General features: G+C 36.7%; 2 protein-coding genes across 2 annotated transcripts; both read right to left on the bottom strand.

The window, feature by feature from the left end:
• Positions 1-260: 260 nt before the first annotated feature.
• On the bottom strand, positions 261-17,107 carry LOC129242233 (uncharacterized). The gene is made up of 3 exons (XM_054878788.1): positions 17,016-17,107; positions 15,527-16,931; positions 261-337 (listed from the first exon to the last, which is right to left on the bottom strand). Exons 2-3 carry the CDS (start codon positions 15,990-15,992, stop codon positions 261-263), a joined length of 543 nt encoding a protein of 180 aa, XP_054734763.1. The 5' UTR covers positions 15,993-16,931; positions 17,016-17,107.
• A 5,626-nt stretch (positions 17,108-22,733) lies between these two features.
• On the bottom strand, positions 22,734-23,236 carry LOC129243047 (T-complex protein 1 subunit theta-like). The gene is made up of 2 exons (XM_054880122.1): positions 22,985-23,236; positions 22,734-22,931 (listed from the first exon to the last, which is right to left on the bottom strand). Exons 1-2 carry the CDS (start codon positions 23,202-23,204, stop codon positions 22,924-22,926), a joined length of 228 nt encoding a protein of 75 aa, XP_054736097.1. The 5' UTR covers positions 23,205-23,236; the 3' UTR covers positions 22,734-22,923.
• Positions 23,237-23,466: the final 230 nt, after the last annotated feature.

Below are 23,466 nucleotides of genomic sequence, written 5' to 3'. Positions count from 1 at the left end.
TGCTTCAGAAGTGGCTCTTTTGCGACAACTGCGAATTACTTCGCTACTCATGACGCTGGTACGGACATCTCTACATATCGGAACTGAAAATTTGTTCAAGCAATGAACCGAAAATCTCTCTATGGATGCTAGGTTACAGTTTTGTTTCTTACCCAAGGAACGTGTTGGATTTTACACTGGCTGCGAGCTGTCGAGGAAAGTTAAATTCCCAAAAAGTTCACCCATTCGTTACGAGTGGGTTTCCCTGCTGGGTATCTACGCTATCGGACTACGCGCGACTTGTTCGGACCGGCTGGTTGGTTGGTTGGCTGGCTGGCGTTGTCTGCCTTTTCAGAGTCTGAATAATTTAAACGATTTCAATGACACTATGATTAATATCAACGGCAAACATAAATCCACCGAAGTAGGTATTAAAGGGCTGCGCACAGGTAGGACGGCGAGGTAGCAAGGAATGCAGACAACACCAAATTTACTTATACAGATTCAGATGCATGGGAAGATATGCCGTCGAGCTAGACAGACTAGCGACCAAGAGAGGAGTCTACATATGTATATGTTTATATATAGATGTATACAAACACACATGCATACATGTACAAATCCATAAAAGTTGCTGAATGTGAGTTAACTGTGGAAGTTTAAGCGTTTGGCGCTTGAGTATGCCATGAAGATGCGGATGTGTTAAGGAAAAAATACAAGAATTTCTCATTTCCATGTGAATCCGATGCTCGTGCCCGTTTAGCCATGAAAAGCAGTTGCCCATACTCAATGTTGAATGGTGGGAGATAAGCAGGAATCTTCATGTATGCACATACATACATACACATGTGCATATGCATGTAGTTGAGGCAGAAAAGTAAACAGAACGAAGAACAAGCAACCGGGCGAACGTAGTGACGAATGGTCGTTTGGTGGCAGGCCAAGCAGTCCAACGCACAGGTAAACCATGCGGATGCACATGCTTTGGACAGGTAAACTAGTTGTTGAAGAGGAGATTGAAAAGAACTTGAAATAAATATTTAGAAATAAAAATATAGTTAGTTTTAAGGAGAGAAAATAAAGTGCAAACAATCAAACGGGCAGCCGGGCAGCCGGGCGAAAGGCGAAGAGGCCAGAGACTATATGTCGACTGCACTCCGTTCGGCTGTTCCACAATGGATGAGCCTTGTACCGCGCAGATAAGCACCAACAAGAACGACGTGAAAGGAAACGATAAAAATGTGCAACACAGTCCAAAGTGCTATCAAACAAAAAATCACAAAACCAAAAGAACAGCAACGGTGGCGAAGGGCCAACCAGTTTCAGCTGTGTTGGGAACAGAGACAACGCAAGCAATTTCAACTGCAAATAAAATTGGACGACGTCCAAACAAGAACTGCACACACAGCATAAGCGAACAGTTCAAATAACAGAGGCCAGTTAGCAGGCGCGCAGCAAGCAAAGAAAGCAAATAACAGCGTCAAGGTTGCATTGCGGCGTGACAACAGAGTTGATAATAAAACAGGCAATCAACAGTGCAGAGATATTCAGGGATGAGTTGTGTGAGAATCCATACACAGAGTTCAGCTAGAAAGAAGACAAACAAAGAATTGGCAAAGAGTGAGAACTCAGAGTGAAAATTGAAATGCAGCAAGCGCGGCGGCCGTTCGAGTATGAAATGTTGCACGCCAGTGTAGTGGCCAAATGTGATTAGCAACGCAATAATGCGCACATGATGAGAACTGAGAACCCTAAAACAGGTATTGCATGTGGCAACATGTGATTTTAGTGCACGAAGAATGGGATATACCCAAACGTGTTGCAACATGCATACTCGTGTTACCTTCAAGACTTGGCATACTCCAGGGTATTGAGCGCGCATGTGTGTGTGCGCACGAAGTGTAATGATGATGATGATGATAAAGCGACTTAGTAGAAAAGTGCAATGCATCCCAGCCTAATGGACATAACAAATCACTGAAAGGCTTGCATTGAGCCCTGCAACTTGCGCTCAGGCGCTCATCACTTGATATTGAGCGGTATGCGTCTAGCTGGTATCGCATGTAGTTATGTTGCAACAATCATGTTCTAGCTAATAAAAAAGTTAAGCAGATCATTTGTATGCATGGTATAATATTTGTGGCAGAGTGATTTTATGGCTCAGTTGCACCGTAAAATATGTAAGTTTACTATGTAAGGATGTGCCTCTCCTTGTTGATATGGCAAAGCTACAAGGTTCAGCAATTCAGCGAGATGCAGTAAAGTCACAAAGTAATTGAGTTATGAAAATAATTAGGGACTGCTAAAAGAGTTGTTGGAACAGGTACATTTCGGCTCTAAGGCTTGCCATTGCATTAGTATTAGTAGCATTTATAAGAAGAAGGCTGGTTTTTATTATAAATCAGAAAGGCTTTTAAAAGCACAGCGGCTCAAGTGAGGAGGAGTGCAGTGCCCCAAAAAGCCCTAAACTTATATTTTTATTTATTTAAGGTTTGCACTTAGACTTCATGGTCTTTTGTGCCCAACCATAAAAACTACTCGGGGGATTTGATCAATGTCCGTCGTAGCTAATAGGTTGGCTAATTTGAGATGGTGGCACAGAGAATCAACGCCGCAATGACTAAGTTGAAACGAACCATTTTAGTTAATAAACTTGAGAAGGTTATCGAGGCTGAAGTTGCATAGAGCCTGCACTGACTTGTATTTAAATGCCCTTAGAGTGTTTCTCCATTTTCTGGGCATCTATACGGAAGATGCGCAACTGTCTTCTGTTCATTTTCATACCTTCAGTTTCCGCAGTAATCAATGTAAGTCTTCTGACATGGGAGCTGATGGGCCAACACCCAGTAAGAACATCGATGAGCTTTGTCACTTCCGGTTTGGCCCTCGCTTAGAGATCGCATATTCTCTCAAAATTTGGTAACTTTGCAGCCAGCCAAGACGCTGAAGTTGGTAAAGGTAGATGCTCTCACTATTTGTGGAACGACGACAAGACGCATAACACAAATTGGAGGACAAGTTCAGTATACAGTAAGTGCTAGAATCGATTCTACTGCAGACATAAGTAAATTGGTGTCAAAGAAAATTGTGGTCGCCCGTCGATAGACAATAGCAAATAACCGAGCTCTTTTCACCATGAAAAACCCACTCACTGTAGAAGCACTCTCTCCCAACACCTTTAAAGCTGGCTGTAAGTGTCATTTAGTTATTCTGCTGTAGCTCAGTTTTCAATTTACAGATTTCTGAGCCAGAAATCGATTTTTAGAAATCTTACAGAATTGCCTTCCTATAGAGCGGCAACAAATGTGTAATACATTTCTCACACCTTTGATGGTCGTAAACATTTTTCATTTATGTACTTATTTTTCTGTGAAAAACCTCTGATGCCAAACCAAATGAGTTCGGAAGCAACTCCCTTCTTCTCGTCGACACGCTTGAATGGAAATTGATTCACTCATTAGCAATGTGCCAGGCTGTTATCACTAATAGCCAGTGCCTGAAGCTGGAAGTGGTATGACAACATTTTTCTGCCTAAGGAATTTTGTGGATTCTTTTGCGCCTGCTGAGCTCGACGAACATCAGCGACAGGCGTTTGCTGGTAGTACTCATTTTTAAATTTCGAGCATTATTTTTATTTTCTTTAACTTTAACCTACTGAGCGCCTTGCGCTCTCCATTGCAAGCACATCTTAGACCTCTATGCATTAATGCAGAAGTAGTCCACTAAAGAGCGCGTCCAAGGAACAAGTGAGCAATGAGTTTAGCGGCACAAAGCAGAAAAGCCAAGAGGAATGCGCTAAACTTCAGTTTCTGTCGTCGCTTTTGATTTTCATTTTATACCATTTTTATGAGTAGGTATGTGTGTATGTATATATTACTTATTTTTTGCAAACCATGCAGAAACTTGTTAATGGATGCGTTGCAGTGGCAAGCAGTTCGCCTGCTAAGTGCGTCGGTGTTTTTGCATGCACATTTTTGTTGCTGGGCGACAAAATTCAATTGGTGTGTGTTGAACAAGTTGTTGCTGCAGCCGCCAGCTACTTGCTTATTGCTTTCCTTACAATGAGCAATGAATACTGATTTTTTTATCGACTTACTTCAGTTGATTTGCAAGGAATTCGCCTGGATTTTTTTGCGCATACATCCACATTCACATTCGCATTTTTATTGTACAATTCCTTCTCTACCCCATTTTCGCAGCTGTAATGAAGTTGGCGTTTAAATGAGTGTATCCATAGCTGTTGGTGCGTGATTCATTAATGGGGGTACAAAACAAAAAGCAAACAATGAAAAATAAACACAGCGCAGAATGGAAAGTGGGGAAGAGGAAGAGGAAGAAGCAGTGCAGCCACTGCAATTGGCTGCGATTGTCGATTAAAATTTCTTTTGTTGCCAACAGGCAGCCAACAGCTCCTACTCTTAGCTGCTGCGCAAGTGTAAGTGTGTGTGCTTAGTCGCTCCTTTGCTGTTGCTTTGCATTCCTTTGCTGCCATGTGTATGTATGTATGCATGTATCTGCTCGTCTGTGCGCTCATATGCAGATTAGCGGTTATTAAATTTTAATTTTTATACAACATTTTTAGCGTTTTATGCGCTTGAAAATTGAGTAATAAAATTATGAGTGAAATTCATGGCACGACAATCCTTGACACACGACTAACAGACGTTGTTTTGAGGAAGCAAGGGACTTATCGCCGTTAAGAGATCAACTTAATTTGATTATGTTCAGATGAGAGTTTGCTTGCTAAACGCTTGAGCTTGCGGGCTTGGATGCTTCATGCAATTCTAATTATTGACTGTTCTGTTGATGTAGTAAATACATACATACATAGTTTTTTGTTTCGAATAATATCCAGACTTCTTTCAACAGCAAAGACATCCAGGTCTAATTTCACTCTATTAACAGACTTTAAGCAGAGGGAGTTCCTGTGAATTTCGCTTTATTAAATACTATTAAATTAAAAAAAATTATAAAAAATGGTCTCTCTTTGGGAATGCTATACTACTCACAATTTTATTATTTATTTATTTCAAAAAGTCAATAAACTAAAATGATTCTTACTGACTAAGGCGATAACTTGGAATTAAGTACAGAAAGCACTAAATTAAACTTAATTTAATAATTTAGAAAACACATTTGGTGATTGCGAAACTTGCTGAGGTCTCTCTTTTTCGGTACTGTAACTAAAACGGCCGCCGTAGCCGAATGGGTTGGTGCGTGATTACCATTCGGAATTCACAGAGAGGTCGTTGGTTCGAATCTCGGTGAAAGCAAAAATTAATAAAAGCATTTCTCTAATAGCGGTCGCCCCTCGGCAGGCAATGGCAAATCTCCGAGTGTATTTCTGCCATGAAAAAGCTCCTCATAAAAATATTTGTGGAACAACATCAAGACGCACACCACAAATAGGAGGAGGAGCTCGGCCAAACACCTAACAGAAGTGTACGCGCCATCCTCCTCATTGCCTACTTTTACTTAAATATCGGCTGGAAGTATATTTCATGAATAATAAGAAATGGCAGCATTCCGGCATAAAAGTCACTGATTTTAATTGCCTACAAAATTAAATGCGAGCCAAACGCAGAATTTCTATCAAACAAAATGGGGGTACACAAAGGGTTCAAATTTGCCCGATTTTCTAATAAGTCGCCAATTTTCGCTCAAATTTCATATAAAAATCTGCGATAATTTGAAATTTGCTTAACATGCAATAGGAACTGCTCCACAATTCCATAGGCTCCACTCTTATGCGTGGGACTAAGCCTCTCTCTATACCACCTCAGTCTGCTTTAACTCTACATAAGTATACGGCATTTCCAAGCGTCTTCAAACCATTTAAAAAATCGTTTCCCATACCTTGAACAAAAATAAAAATATTTGGGCTTTCTTAATTGCAGCTGCGCTAATGTAAAAATAATTTGTTCACTTACTTTGCGCCCCCACGCGTTGATCCCGTGAGATCACTTCAAATTGAGCCACAGCCTCAGGTGCTAATTAATTAAAAGCCGCTTTGTTAACGCATAGTTAGCTAAAAATAAAATCAATGCACATATTTATGAATAATACAGTACAATAATGATTCCCACACAACGCTGATATACGTACGCACGTAAGTGTGTATGTGATAATTTTGAATGAGAAATATGAGAGTATAGGCAAGTGAGAAATATGCAAAGCTGTTTTTCAGTTAAGTGAAGCCTGCAGATGTGTGAGTTAAAAAATTGTGTAAATATTAATAAATTTATGTAAATAAAATTCACACTCATTGTGAGCAGACTTTGGCTTGCATTAGTCAAAAGTTTTAACAAGCACCGCAGGCAAAATGCTAATCGCTCTAATCATTTTCAATCACAGCCAGATAGTGGCTATTTAGAGCCTACAGATGTCCAAATATTTTGAACTAATTTACAGCAGCTTGTCGGAGCCAACTTTTAGCGATACTCTACTGATTTAATAAGCGCACTTAGAATGAAGCTACTAATGAGAAGTGAAGCGAGAAGGAAAGAGAGTATTTTTATACCAAAGCACGCAGCTTAAAAATGTTGCTTTTTTTGCTTGACAATAAGAGCATTTGCGTCGACTCAGCTGGCTTTGAAGTGAATTTGCATTTTTGCTTTTGTCATTTTAGGCAGAATTGCGTACAAAGCAAACGACCTAATAGATCAGTCAGGCGTGCGCTATGAAGTCACAGATAACTTAGAATCAGTTACGATGCAAACCAAGAGCCACATATGCGAACATATGCGCAAACAGTCTCATAAAGCATGCAGCCAAATAGCATTTGCACATTGATAAATTCACACAGGGTCGTGCCTTTGCATGGCATGGCATGACATAGAGTCTTGAACACGAATTGGTTATTAATTTTTTATGGTTGTGTTTACATTTGTATTTTACAAATGCTAATTAGCTCAAAGTAAACCAATCAAAGTTTGTATGTGTGTGAAGAGAGGAACAGAGAAAATGGCAAACAAATAAAAACAAACAAAAGCTAAACTTATGCGCATTCATTCATGGAAAGCGTGTGTGTTTGTAGATATGCTTATATTGGTGTGTGTGTGTGTGTGTATGCATTCATACACGTATGAATATTTTAGAATAGTTTATAGCTGGGTAAGTCATTAAACAACTGAATGAAAACTAAATGCCCATAGGAAAATGATAATTACTAGTAATTAGTTGGTGTATTTGATTTTTGAGTGCAAATAAAGGAAAAATAAATTTTAAAATTATAGCCTTAATGTTGCGGGCTTGATGAGTTCAATAGGTTAAAACGATTTCCAAGCACATATTTATTGGTGTATAGCTACATATATACGTATATGTATGTACATGTATAGAGGGCAGATTATCTATGTAAGATTAAATTGGTGAAACGAATGTTTGGGATTACTGTTAAGCCTAATTCGGTAGTAGAATAAATGAAGGGGGAAGAAAAAATTATTAAAAATACGCTTAAATATTTATGGTATAATTTTACCGGCCTCAACATATATATGTATGTACATGGGGCATTCTTTTACAAATCGAAAACCTTTCTGACCGATGCATTTTTGATTTAGTTGAAATTTTTTTACGCGTTTTATATCGGAAAGAGATAAATATTCGATGGTGTTGGTGTTTGCTTTTTTTTTGTGAAAAAATGATAAAAATTTTGAAAAATTTGTGTTTTTGACTTGATGACTGCAAGAAGACGAAATTGTGTAATCGCAAACTCAATAATTTGTTTAGCAAATCAGCAGATCAAAAAATCAGCTAATTTTTTGTGAAATACTCATTTCTTAGATTTAGCGAGTTTAGTAAAAAGACAAAATTTATTTGTGATTTAAATTAAAAATTAATTGTTGTTTATTTCACATTTCAAAGCATACGATTTTCATGTCCAACCGGCCAACATATACTTTGATATTTCTCATGTCAATGAACTAATTACTTTCAGCTGCCACTTAATTAATAATTATTATTTAATAAATTATTTCAAGCACCATTCATTCTTACTTCTATTTTTTATTTATTTTTTTTTCATTTTAAGACTCCCTTAATTCATGCGATTTGCCACCCATCCATTTCCATAGGCGGCAGCGCCACAAAGTAAACTCAAAGCTTTGCCGACAAATATTTTGCAATTTATCGAGTCACCTTAATGACATCGCCAAAGTCAAACGGCAATTTCGTATTGCATTGCAAATAGGTATAATGAAGTATTAAGTGATTTAGTTTTATGGGCGAGAAGAATTTCTAATGCACACACAATGCGAAGACGAGGAAGAAAAAACGATTGCAAATAAAGTAAATAAAGTTTTATGTGTGATAAGAAATAATACTTCTATGGAAAGTAAATGTGTATACGAATGGGGTTGAACTAACTACAGTCAGCGTCAAAAGGAAGTGTACACTACATATAGATAAGTTTTAGGTATTTATTTATTTTTTATAAAAATATTGCTCATACTACAACAAAATCTTTTAAAGCAGTGTTGCGAACTTTGTATAAAATTTGCAAGAATTCGGCAAATTTTCAGCAAAATTTCAAACTTTTTACTCCGAATTTTTAGATTTATAAATTAAATTATTCAGTTCATAATACAACAAAAACCATATAAAGCAAAGTTTCAAATTTTGTATAAAATTTGCAAGAATCGCCAAATTTCAAAGTTTCTAAATTTCAAGTATTCAATTTGGTAGCTCATTAAATTTTGCTTAAGCAAAGTGTAGATTTCAAGTGGTTAAAAAATCACGTTGATTTCTGACAATTGCTGGCGGTGTTGCGTTTTTTCTTCCATATAAAAAACTGTGGAGTAGGCGTTAAATGGAGAAAATGCACAAGACCGTGAGCAAAAAAAATTCTCAAAAATCAGTGTGACTTTTTACCTACATAAAACTTGCACTATACAATTGCATACTTGAAAATTTTTCAGAAATTTTAAGAAAAAGTTTGAAATTTTGTTGAAAATTTGCCGAATTTTTACCAATTTGGTATAAAGTTTGAAACTTTGATTTATATGGTTTTTGTTGTGGTATGAACTGTGTTTTTATTAAAAACTAATTGAAATTAAAAGATAAATAGTAAAAACTTGTCAATATATGGTGTGCACTTTCTTTTGACGTTGACTGTATACCTATAACTGGTATGTTTATTTATAGAGAGAGCCTCTGCAAAGGCGACTAGGTATGACTTACCAATTTTAAAAATATTCGTGTAATCAATAAACGATTGGAAATTTATTTGTACCTATAAATGTTGCTTTATAAATTGCAAATTTCCCAACGTCTGTTGAGAGGCTATTAGAAAAAACTTCTTTCCACAATTTGATGTTTCATATCCACACAGGATTTCAAACCAAAGCCCACAGAACGGTTATCGAGCATAAACTCACTCGGCAACGGCGGCTGCTAAAGCCGTAATATTATATTATTTCATGGTAGGCAGTAAAGATTTGTATGTAGATAAGCCCCTGCTGATAGGTTAATAGCGCAATTGTTCAAGTTCGAAATATCAAAATCAGCGGGTAACATCAATCGTAGAAAATCTATCGAGAAAAGTGGATACATTATGAAAGGACTAATAGCTCAACTCATACACAAAAACTTGCTCGCTTGCTGAAAAAAGTAATAACTCAAAAGCCAAATGTTGCAGAAAAACGGTCCTAAGGCTTTGAATTGCTATGGCTGCCTATGTAAAGTTAAATCAAAAACATATATTTTCTTCTAATGAGGTATTGTTATAGATAGTGACACAGCTAGAGGAATAACTGCATATTTATTCCCTTAAAAAATTGCTTGTCTTATGACGTTCTTTCATTACTGGTGGGTGACTACTTCTAGCTTTTCGAGGGTGACTAGATTTGGGAGAGTTGCGAAATGCGTATTTTTTCCATATAAAAAAATTTCGTGCATTTGAACCGTTAGTGAACTAGTCTGACTGCCGGGTAAATATCTGGAAACATTTTTTAATACCCACCGCTGGCAAACAAATAATTTTTTATATTTATTCAAGTATTACTTTGGTTTTTGCAATATAAAAGCCAATACCACTTCTGTTAATCAAACTTCCGCGTTGAACTGAAATCAAATATTTTGCCCCTCTGACGCAGAAATGCCGATTATAATTAACGCCATCCAACGTTTTCCATCAATAAATAGTTGTTTCTATAACTGATTACTTTTGCGTGAAAAAGGGTAAACGTGGTTATTTATACACAGCTCACTCTAATTAGTTCACATACAAAAACATGCATACATAAATGTATGTGGCGGCCGCCGTAGCCGAATGGGTTGGTGCGTGATTACCATTCGGAATTCAAAGAGAGGTCGTTGGTTCGGATCTCGGTGAAAGCAAAATTAATAAAAACATTTTTCTAATAGCGGTCGCCCCTCGGCAGGCAATGGCAAACCTCCGAGTGTATTTCTGCCATGAAAAAGCTCCTCATAAAAATATCTGCCGTTCGGAGTCGGCTTGAAACTGTAGGCCTCTCCATTTGTGGAACAACATCAAGACGCACACCACAAATAGGAGGAGGAGCTCGGCCAAACACCTAACAGGAGTGTACGCGCCAATTATTATTATTATTAGATGCACTAAGGCTTGGAATTATAATCATTCCATAGTAAGATAGTGTGCGTGTATTTTGTTTTATTAATAGCAAACAATTTTTATTGCATATTATTTTTATCAGTCAGCAACTCGAGCGTTAAATGAGACGCGCAAAGACTATTTTGAAATCCGCCAATAAAAAGCAAATGTAGTTCAGCGGCAGGTAAATGGGTTACGCCAACTGCACGCCCTCGTTAGTTAGATAAATACATACATACACATCTCATGTATGTATGTGCCGTGCTTAGTACCTCGTAAATCAGCAGGTTTATGATATCCTTCATTGGCGCAACATATTTGCAGCCAAGTTTTATGAAAAGTTTAGCAACTAACATAAAATATTTTTTTCTTTTGCTTGACTAGTGACAACACAAAATAAAGTATATTTGGCATGCTTGAATATTGTAGTGCATAATTACTGCCTATATGCCGCTATTTTTAGTAGGACAGTTACTCTGACTTGGTTTACGATTTTAACTAATGTAATATTCAATAATTTTGAAAGACAAACCATTGATTTTCAAAAACCAAAGCCTACTATAAAGCCAGCTAAATGGCTTCTGCCATAGTCTGACCTTAGTGAACAAAACTAACGAAATTTTTAAGTATATTAGCTTAGGTTAAATTAACCAATAATCAAACAAACTTAGGCTCTTGGCCTTTTGAGGTGCCACACAATAAACTCAACCTGAGCTTAGCACGAACTGTAGAAATTCTTTGATTGAGTGTCTTTTTTTTAACTGAACGTTATTGACATCGATAACTATGTTTTGATAGCTGAAAATGGCAAACTCTGTTGATATTTCTGTTCAGTAAAGTTTGACAAGCCATCGTGAATCGTTTAACGCCAGAGCAACGCTTCCAAATTGTGGAAATGTACTTTAAAAAAAAAAAACAAATCTCTTCGCGAAATGCATAGAACACTGGCGGGATCATCGGTCATCGGATCTTATTTCTTTCCAAATGAGCTGTCGTTATGGTGAACAGCGAGCGCTATCGAGCCATGCTGACTGAATCTTTGTTTGCAAAAATTAATCAGCTAAACATTGACGAGATTTGGCTCCAACAAGACAATGCAACGGCGCGCCAAGCAGCGCACTTAATAATCGATTTATTGCAATATTCAAGCCACCATTGACACCATACGGCGAGATTTGTTGGAAAAAGTAGACAAGTGCCGAGGCGAACATATAAAAATAAATCCTCCTCCTATTTGTGGCGTGCGTCTTGATGTTGTTTCACAAATGGAAAGACCTACAGTTTCAAGCCGGCTCCGAACGGCAGATATTTTGTATGGGGAGCTTTTTCAGAGCAGACATACACTCGGAGGTTTGCCACTGCCTGCCGAGGGGCGACCACTATTAGAAAAAAGCCGCGGGGACATATGCCCGATATTATATTCAAAAAATAAATGCCATGCAATTATCTAACAGATTATATTAAAAAATAATTCAATCCAATATCACGGTGTGACAAAAAAAAAAAATTAAATATACTTTTATGGAGACCTAGCACGATTTGTGGCTATAGAAAAACTAAAAAAAATGGTATAGGAGAAATTTCCAATACACCCCCAAAATCTCATTTTATGGCCATAAAACCGTTTTTCAGTAGGTTGATGTGAACAATCCCTCCTAACTTCGCCAATTTCCATCCGATTTCGAATTTGTTTTTTTAGTTCGAAAGAAAAAAAACAAGCCTTTTTGACAGTGTGTTGACAATTTTTCTGAAATGACAACTGACGAGACTGTAGACGGAAGTATTCGGAGTTTTTTTATTTTTTCTCAATTTTTTAAACTTTGACATCATTTTTGCGATATTATCCGATATTGAGGATGTTTTCTAGTAGACTACTGTTATAGTGAATTTAATTCTGCGTCGAATGAGCTATATTTGACTGTAATTGAATTAAAATTCATAGAGTTGTGCGAGTTGTGCGTGTTTTAAGATTTTATTTTTTTTACTAATTTTATAGCAAGTGTCAGTATAAACACATCATCAGTACGAAACAGTACAGGTTTAAAATTTTAAAAGATGTCGGGAAAAACTAATCTTCATTTCAAAAATGTTTGCTAGACCTGCTCCGTTTATAAGAGTCATCACTTGTTTTACGTTTCAAGGACCAGCAGTAATCAGCAAGCATGTTGATGGAGTTCTTCCCTTGAAAACGTTTTTCGATGACTCCTATCTCCTGGTGAAATCTTTCACCCTGTTCATCGCTCATCTGGCCCAGGTTTTCCGGGAAAAAATTCAAATGTGAGGGCAGAAAGTGTATCTTGATGGACATATTGCATTCCATTTTTTCGTACACACTCAAAAACTCTTTGACGACTTCAACATAATCAGAGCTCTTTTTATTTCCAAGAAACTTCTCACACAATGATTTAAAACTTTCCCATGCCCGTCTTTCCACTGCACTGAGCTTACTCGTAAATTTCTCATCTCGCATGAGTTTTCGAATCTGAGGCCCGACAAGGATCCCTAAAATTGTGATGACTCTTATAAACGGAGCAGGTCATTTTTGAAATGAAGATTAGTTTTCCCCGACATCTTTTAAAATTTTAAACCTGTACTGTTTCGTACTGATGATGTGTTTATACTGACACTTGCTATAAAATTAGTAAAAAAAATAAAATCTTAAAACACGCACAACTCGCACAACTCTATGAATTTTAATTCAATTACAGTCAAATATAGCTCATTCGACGCAGAATTAAATTCACTATAACAGTAGTCTACTAGAAAACATCCTCAATATCGGATAATATCGCAAAAATGATGTCAAAGTTGAAAAAATTGAGAAAAAATAAAAAAACTCCGAATACTTCCGTCTACAGTCTCGTCAGTTGTCATTTCAGAAAAATTGTCAACACACTGTCAAAAAGGCTTGTTTTTTTTCTTTCGAACTAAAAAAACAAATTCGAAATCGGATGGAAATTGGCGAAGTTAGGAGGGATTGTTCACATCAACCTACTGAAAAACGGTTTTATGGCCATAAAATGAGATTTTGGGGGTGTATTGGAAATTTCTCCTATACCATGTTTCTTAGTTTTACTATACCTACAAGTTGTACTAGGTCTCTATAAAAGTATAATTTCACTGTCGCACAGTGTATTATTTCGGTTTTGTATTATCATTTTAAGTTCTGAAGCTCCTAAAAAACACCCGATATATGTTTCTAAAATATTCAAAGTTATGTAGGAATTGGTGATTTAGAGCAGAGAGATATGCCTGACTGTATTAGACATGGAAGAGGCACTGCTGGGACTTATCTCTCCCTCCTTTGGTATCGAAACAAATGAAAGATCCATTCGAATATTTTTTGTATGCAGAATTAATTTGTAAAACGCGGGTTTCGTCAAAAGCGTCACTCTTCTAACGCTGCGCATTATCTACCGAAAATGTATGTCCATATGTATGTATGTTTGCAGTTACTCGTAAAAACAGTTAATTACAATTCGCACATTAACTTCACTAAAGTTGCGCTAAATTGCAATGAAGCTGATTGTGTTTGCCTGTTAACAAATACAAAGTGTCTGTATATATATGTATGTATGTATGGAAGTATGCACAACTTTGCTAATATTTGTCACAATAAAATTCATCAAGGCTTTTTGACGTTCCATAGTGGCCTTGCATCCGCACACCTCCCGGTTCATCATCTGAAAACGATTATATGTATTTATTGTGTATGTATGTGTATAAGCTACTATCGCTGGCATAATTTAGCTGGGCTACATTCGTAGGTGTGTATGTTTTGTTATCTGTTAAGTGTGGTCAGGTGATACGGAATGTTCATAATAGATAAATTGGCTCGATTTTAGTGTCGATAGAGCTGAAGAAAATTTATACCATAAATAAACGCTTGTCAGCTGCGCAAAGATCAAAGTATGGCTACAGAGCGCCGACGGTTATAAATTTACTTTCGCTGTACTTTAAAGTGATTGTTAGTAGCATTAACAGAAAAAAATAACAAAATAAATAATTGGAAGCGTATGCCAATTTATTTGCAGAATAAAATAGACAAAGTTGTAGTCGGATTTTTTCTAGTTTTTTTTTTAATATATATTTCTTTTGTTGCGCTTAAACGATTGATGCTCTGAGTAAACTGACAAAATTGAGGTGGATATGATTGATAAAATCAATTAATGTAATCAATTAAGCACACGTGTAAACGTTTATTTTGACAGCTGCTGAAATAGAATTTATTTTAAAAAATTGTAAAATCATAGCGATTTTGTCTTTCATGTCCAACCGCCAGAAATGCGTGATCTCCACGTATTAACCCATCAAAATGATATTTATTATGCAAAAATGCTTATGACAAGTGCGTCCCATCAAAGGCAGCGCCGACCACTGATACTACCAATTGGTATAGACAGCATGAAGCCTTTTAGAGCGACTTTCCTCAAAAATGCAAGTGCACTTAGACCAAAACATGAAACGCACTGGGGCTTCTCACTTTTTGTTTTCCTTATTTAAAGAATTTCTCTCAACTGAAAAGCCTGTTTCTACCCGCGATCGGATATTGTGATCCATCATTCTTACAGCTTCTCTAACAACGATCAGGTGATGATCTTTTGGAATATTCACTTTTCAGAGATCCTATAAGATTGGACATCTCTTTTGATACCATTTGCACTTTTTCCAGATGAAGCGATTTCTATTCCCACTTTTCACTAACTTCAAAATGATCTTCCTCCGAAGAGATCTGATTAGTCGGGCCCTTGGTGCTCAAATTAGCCTATCAAACACTTCTATTCTATGCTGCTGTCATCTGGTTCGAGTTCTTTTTTCGCACTTTAATTATTACAAAATCCTCCTAATTGTTTTAACGAAAATAGTCAAGAGGCATGACCCGCATTAACGTCACCCACCTACTCTCACTTACTTCACAAATTTCAAATAGAATATTACGAAGTGTAGATAAAAAATCAATCTTGCGAAACTCACCGTTACTGGGCTTCTGTGGTATCTCCGCTTGATCGATGCCACGCGCCTGGAAGATGTGCGAAACTGCAGTGCAATTGGGGCTAAATTGATCCAATATTGACGAGCCACTGCCGGAGCCAGTGCCAGCGCCTGGCGAGGCCAAAGCGGCGGCATGGGGAGGCGGCGCTGTGGCTGCTGCACCGACCGCGGTTGTACTATTTTGTGCGTGGACCAGCGCATCACGTTGAGCGCCGAGGCTGAGAAGCAACAAAATTAGATATGACGACATCGTAAGTGAGGCGAAATGGAAGTTGAAATATTGGCAGGTGACAGCTGATAAGCGAGACGGCGCACGACAGCGCTGATGCCTATTGTTCGTGGCTGCAGACGCGGCGCCTTGCTTGCTATTGGAGATCATCGTTTTGCTTGTGGAGCAGTCTGGGAGCGGTGATGTAAGCGCACTTAAAGTTCTACTTATTTGGCGCATAATTTGCTTGCTCTCGAAAAATCACACTTTTTTCTGATTATTATATTTTTGTAACTGTGTGCGTTTACCTTTTATTTTATCAGCTCGCACGCGATTTTTTTATACCTCTTATATTCGCGTTTCGCTTAGTTATTTATATTTTTGTTTACTCTTTTTTGCTTCTGGTGTCTTATTGTCTGTATTTGCGAATGATATTAACACACTCACACTCAGACGTATGCGCGTCAGTAACACCCTCTACTCAAATATGCTAATTGTTATTACTTTACATTGGCAACCGTTTTTGTTCTTTTTATTCTAAATGTTGCATCATTATTTGCGGGAAATATATGTGAAAATATATGAAAAAATAGCGCCGGCTGTATATCTATGGACCTTTGACTGGGTGTGCGCTGCGGGGTTTTCCGGCGGTTTCTTTCAATGTAAACAGAAAACTGTTTTTCTTTTAATATTTGTCGTTTGCCGGTTTAGTACACAAGCGACAAGGTTAACGACGTCGCCAATAATGCATGCCACATGAGACTCCAGAGAGAGTGTGACACGTAATTCGTAGACTCTGTGGAGGGGTTGAAGTATTGCTTTTCTAAACGAATACTCCGGTGTGAGGGAGGTTTTGAGGTGTTTAGTTGGTGAGATTTCAAAGGCACACTTAGCGAGTATTGACTGTGTTTCAAAGGAGTGAGAAGCGAATTATTTGAATGGCGACAAAATGTTTAAGTTTAAAAATTAAATTTTTGCTTTTCAAGTTAACACTATAAAGTGATTTCAGAAGGTGCTTGAACTTAGCTTATAACAGTTTTTTATTCATGAGAGCAAACTTTTATAAATCACCAATTTTTTTTTTTTTAGTTTCACCCTCAGACAAAATTTGTAAAATGCAATTTGTATTCAAAATAAACTTTTATGCAAACTTCAATCCGCAATTTCTATTCAGGGAAACTGAAATTCATTTAAATTAATATTTTCTTCACACACACACTTTTGCTCCATATATGTACATATGTATGTAAATATAAAACACACCGAGAATTTAATTTTAAGCGACGAAAATCGCGTTCGGCAGGTAGTCTGGCTGTTGGCGCACCGCTAATGTCGAAATATCGCACAACCGCACCGCACGACCAGAGAGCAACGAATGAACACTGAAAAAAGAGCGCCCAACCGGCTGGACCTCAATGAAACATTTTTCCCGAAACCGAAAACGAAAACCATATGAAATGTGCACAACTACAGCCACAGCACGGTCGGCGACAGCAGCAACAAAAAACCGGAGTTCTTTTGTTGCAAACGACAAGATACAAATGTATCCCACTCATACAAATTCACACACACACAGAAGTGCACGTGCGCTGTGCTAGTGTTTTTGTTGTTCGTGTTGGAGAAGTCATTCTGTGGTTGTGCAAATCTTTCAGATACACGCAGCTCGAACTTCGAACGCATAGCTTCGAGCATGTTTGATCATCTTCGATGCCTTGCACTTCTTCAGCTGGGCTTTTTGTCAGTTTAGTAATATTAGGGTGAAATCTGAAAAGGTAAAAAAGCCTCGAAAAAAATTGGCTGGCTATCCTTTACATTCTAGCGAAATTGGGTAATGTGGAAAATGAGTAATGTTAAGCAAATTATTAGGGCCGTTCGTTTAAGCGCTTAGCCCTTTACTGCATGAATTAATAAACCGTTGAAAAAACTATTTTTTCACGGTGGAAAAAACTTTATTTAATTACCAATAAGACATATTATATTAAAAGAAAAATATTGAAAACGTTTCACATTTAGGTTGGAACCGTATATAGAAACTAATTGTGAGTATAGAAAAAGCAGACAAATTATTATCTATCGAGGGAGATGAGTACATCGACTCCTTAGAAATATTTTTTTTTTTTTTGTGAAAAGGTTTTACTCTGATATCGTTTTTTGAAAAGGAATTAGTCGCACTTCAATTCTACCTTTTCACAGACTCGCACAAAAGTGAGGCTATTTCGAAATGTCATAAAATCATAGACAATTTTTTACGTTTTGTTATTGCTAATATATATGGATTAAAATGTTTGAATGCTGTTTGAGTTATTTTACAATACTTAATTCGGAAATAAAATTTAATCAAAACTGCAATGACATATTCGAGTGTGGGCTCATATGCGGTAAAGGGTTAAGTGCCCCGTATGTCGTGTATATTTCTGTCCAAATTTGTACGAAAACTCATTTCCACCATCAGCATAAGCTTAGGCGATGATTTTGGCTCGCAAACGATCTCGTAAACTTGCAAGGCGGGGAATGCAACCTTGCCAAGTGTAAGTTGTTATTGTCAAATAGCTGATAAACAGAGTCTACTCAAATATTTCGCAGGCGCGTTCATATAAATATATGCAACTTAAACAGATTTATTTTAATATTTTTTTAGTTTATTGTATTCGTAGTTCTTATATTCTTAGTCTGAGGTCGTTAGCAAACGAAAATTACCTTTTGAGAAATCAAATGGCCGAAAATCTCTATTTTCTCGAGCGCTGTTTGAGGCATCGCGTTGTCTTGCTCCAACTCAACCCCTTTCGGTATTACGAACCTGTTCAACATAATCCGGTAACGGTCGCCATTAACATCTTCAAAAAAGTATGACCACAGTTCTTAGTGAACAGGTCAACTCATGACTACTTTTGGTGAATGGAGTGGTGTCTCGCGGGGAACACGAGGATTGGCGTTGCCGAAATCCGAGTAATTTTCATTCCAATAATCTATTCCTCGTTCGGGCACGACAGATGGATTTGGCAGTCGGTTAGCACCAACTTTTGAATCATTTAAATTTTATAAATGAAATATCTACAAATCTTTGGTTAAATTATTTTTAGGGGCCAGCCGAGAAATAGCTAATTGTTTTACGCGTTTTGTGAACGGGGTTGAGTTAACTCACTAATGTACTATTCCTTAAAAGTATTGAAAACATTTGATCGCGTACTAATACCGTTACCTCCCTAGTTTGAAACACAATACCTGTCAAATAAAGAACTCAAATTCTGTTAACCGCCAAGTGAGAAAATTGCGTTGTTTTCAAATAAGTTGTTACTTTTTTCGCCACCTTGTACATATTCCTACACACGCACAAGGAACTTCGGGGACTGCACTACAGTTTTTGTTCTCAAAGTAAACAAATTAAAACCAATGTCCGGGTATGCATATCACTTTTGTGGAAAAATAACTCCAGCAAAAAGCAATCCAATTCTTGCCCTCCGCCCGTCTAATCGACACGAAATTTTTTTTGTTTTGACGCTTAGCCAAGAAAAGCGGGTGTTTCTGCTATAAAAAATATTATCAGCTGAATAAAATGCTAGAGGGTATACCACACTTATTTATTGAGCGAGGATGGTATTGTCGTTTTGGCGTCCAGTATAACAAAAGAGCTGGAATGAAAGTTAGAACCTTGGCATCAGGATTAAAATGGTACAATAAGATCGTAATTTGTTTTACTTGGGTTTCAAAAGCGGTGCTTCGATACTCGAGAGGGAGCGTTAAAAGAATTGTTTCACACTCATCAGCTCACAGGAGGTTACTAGACAACAGATTTTTTTTTTTTTTATTGGATTCGATGTTAAAGTGAACTAGGTTTTTGTTGTTGTTATTTTATATGTTTGTTGACATTCTGATTGAAATTTTGACATTCAAACTACTAAAATGCAAAAGCAAAATATATGTAAATTTTGTTTTTGTACTACTGCGTACACGACAGAGCAAACGAGTGTACTGCAAGCGGAAATCGTATCTGTACAAAGTTGCATTTCGGTTGAAAGAGACTTTCGCAAATTTGATATTTTCGTAATTTTATTTACTTGTAAAATTTAGAATCAAATTTAGCAGAATGAAATTATTAGACACATTTGTTTCTATCAGAAATATGTTAATAATTTAAATACAAATTAAATGCAACCCTTCACGTATTTATTTATACTACTGTGAATGATTTTTAAGCATTTTTTTGGAAGTAAGTGCAACCCTGCATACATTCGAATTTCCGCTAGCATTGAGCCGCTTCATAACAGGTGTTATTTTGAATAGCCCGCTATTTCGGTAGATGTCACTTTTGAAGCTATAATTTTTTTATAGTTGACAGTACTATTCATGATTCAATTATACAAGGTTAAGTAAAGTTTGACAACTGATTTCGGATGCTACTTAAACCATTGATGCAATTTGGAAGCAAGGGAAAAAAGGGCATAAGTTTATCCCCTTTCTGAAAATGTAGTAAAAAATTGAAAAAGGTCGTTGTAAGCCATAGAATAATTTTATGTTATTTTATAAGTGGTACTTAATTATTTATATTTTTAACTTAACTATTCCCTTGGATTTGTGTCATATATATACGTATTTTGACCATGCATCGGATTGGAATCTATATGTGCCACTTGTAAACCTACACTGAAGTAATAAATAAAACAACTTGAGAATAGTGGAAAAACGAGGAAAAACCACTTTTATTTAGTAACGTCCGCTAATCATACATTTGATTTTTTAACGAGATTACCCTCAAAGTTACAAGTATAAAATCTGTGTTAAAAAAAGATAAATTTATATACATATATGCAGAAACGCAAGTAGACGCCCAAAGCATTGCATACTTTACTTACAATTATCTTATCGAATGCTCATTGTTCTCTTCTTTTGTTTATTGCACCGGTTAAGATGCTTTATTCGAAAGTGCATCCGGCATTTAAAAAAAAATCGTTTAACATCATCGCGTAAACTCACGTTTTCACTTAATGTGAACAATTTTGGTAAAAATGATATCCCACCGTAAAGCTCCCTGCCGTTGAACTGGTTAAACGCTGATTCCAACATTTTAATTTTGTCCAAGAACTCGGTGCTTAGTTTAACTAATCCGCCCTTAGATAAAGTGTCAACCCAAGTAAATGTAGGCTCATTGCATGAACAATCGGTCAACTTTAATTTGCGTATTATGTAACCGGCAATATATTCAAGGGCATCTTCGTGTAAGCTATCAAAGTCAGCGTCCTCATTTAATGAATCGTTGGTATATTGGTTATTACTTCTACATTAAAACAAAACAACAGAAAAATTATTGTTTTTGTTTTAAAGCGAATATAATATTTACTTAGAATATTTTGGATGTTTATCTAAGGGGGCGTTCATAAATTACGTGAGTTGTTTTTTAAATTTTCTGTACCTCCCTCCCCCCCTGATGAGATGTCGTGAGATTTTATTCAACCCCCTCCCCCATACCCCAATCTCACGTGAGATTTTTCAAAATGTGGGTTTCTTATGTAAACGCGTTGGATTGTTATTGTAAAAAGAAAAAAAATTTGCTTCGTGCTTTTATTTACGACTAGTTAAGACTAGTAATCAATATTGCTGAGAGTTATAAGTGTAATAAAAAGTTAACAATAGAAGACTTAAATCGTAACTACTGCGATTAAAAAAAGATTATCTACTCTAATTCAGTCCATGGAGAATCATGCGCGGTTTCAAGAGAGACTATTGGGACCAACATGTCCATATGATTTTAAGTAAAATCATCTGCTCCTTCAACTTCGTTCTGATCTATCCACTCTAAGCCGTTGACGCTTGCGCACAGTAACTCATTAGCTCGTCTTGTGACAATCCGTGAGGGTCGCACTTTGCGGTACATACGCGCTTGCTTAGCTGGTGCAATGTGAGCTGCTCGCCTGTGCTCTGCAGCTCTTGTAATAGATGCGAAGTAAATACCGCATGTACTGCAGCATCTTTTCTCTAAATTTTCACGTATACTTGGGCAATAGAGATCATAAGGCGTGCTGATGAAGGCATTCAGCGGTTGAATCGGTAGGCGTATTCGAAATGGAGCGAATGATTTTCCGTCATATTCTTTAAAGTCCGGAATTGTCAAACGTCCATCAACCTGAGTGATAGGGTATGGAGGTGGCAGAAAACGGTCGTGAAGAATCATATGCAGATCACTCCGGCGTGGGCTGCAGCACTTCTGGTCATCGCATTTCACAACCTAAAAAAAAATTAAAAACAATTTCCCTTTGTAACTCTAAATAAAAATTTGTTGACATTCGCGCTCGTTAAAAAACAAAAAAAAAAATAAAATAGGCACGCATAAAAATTTGGACCAAAATAGTATAGTTTTTTTTTGTTTCAATCAGAAAAAAAATTGCGTGATATTTGCCGAGACCCCCCCCCCCCCCCCCTCTCTCCAACGTAAGATTAGATGAGATTTGACTCGACCCTTTTTCAAAAGTGAGTTAGTGGGTTACACCCTTAAGTTAGTTCGCAGTTGTAAAACAAATATTATATTAGTTAGATGGTAAACGAGACAAAAGTAAAAAAATGGAGTCTCTAAAAGAGTATTTTCATTACATTAAAATGGAAATGCAGCTAGTAAACAAAAATGTTTTGGAAAATTATTTCACTCTTATGCATATAAAGCCATATTTAGTAACCTTTGCATTAGGTCGTGTTGCAAATTTCATCATTTCTGTATCGTACGAACGTAAATGTACGTTTCATAACTGTTTTTACAAACTTTTGTTCCTGAAATAAATGCTGACTTTTAGCATCCTTCATATGCATTGAGAGAGTAACTTGTTAAACCATTGAATTTGATATAGATTTGGCTGCCATGATATGTTAACGACAGGAATGAGATAAAACAGAAAATTTAATTTCGTATGTCCATTTGTTACCGTAAAGGCATTGCGAAAGCAGAAGTTCAGTCGATCATTTCTCCACATAAGAACAACATTGGAGTTAGAAGAGTTAAAATTGAAAAAATTACAAATTTATTAGTTTATTGTTTAAAATTTGTCTACCTTAATATACTTGGCGTCCCTAATATTAGTAAGAGTTAGGAAAATATATTCATATAGTCTAAAACGAATACATCGAAAAATTTCTACATTGATAATATATAATCCACTTTTAGTAATTGCGATGATTCGGGCAGTAATCAAAAACCTGTAAACCAAAAATCTTAAAAATTGTTAATTCATAAATAAATCACAACTTACATGTAAATGTAGACGTAAAGCGCGAGGACTTGCTCGTGTAGGTGTTGCGAATGCATCTACGTACAGCATATTGTTCTAGACCGGGTAGGGTATCAAGGTGGGGAGCCAGTTCGGAAGCCAAATTGATTTCAGTGGTAGCAGAACTAGGCACATAATGACCGTCACATGTCAAACACTTATTAGGTATTTGCATCATCATACACAGCACGATCAATGTCATCTGTGAAATTGTCCGTAGCACCACATGTGACGATGGTAGAAATACGCGCATACTTGCCTTCGTTGCTAAAAACCAGCTCTTCAATTAAAAACTTTTAAAACCAATTTATTAGCAAATATTCTAATAGAACTTACTAACTGTAGTTTATGTATTGTATGTAAGGTGGTCACTATTATATTTGCAAAAACGCTGTTCTAAAAACCTATGAATGAAAAAGTTTAATAAGGATTTTTACAACTGTCTGATCTGGACTTACATGTAT

The sequence above is a fragment of the Anastrepha obliqua genome, chromosome 3, assembly GCF_027943255.1.
Source record: "Anastrepha obliqua isolate idAnaObli1 chromosome 3, idAnaObli1_1.0, whole genome shotgun sequence".
NCBI classification, from domain to species: Eukaryota; Metazoa; Arthropoda; class Insecta; order Diptera; family Tephritidae; genus Anastrepha; species Anastrepha obliqua.
The sequence above is the reverse complement of the archived record's forward strand: the minus strand, read 5'-3'. Positions and strand labels throughout refer to the sequence as shown.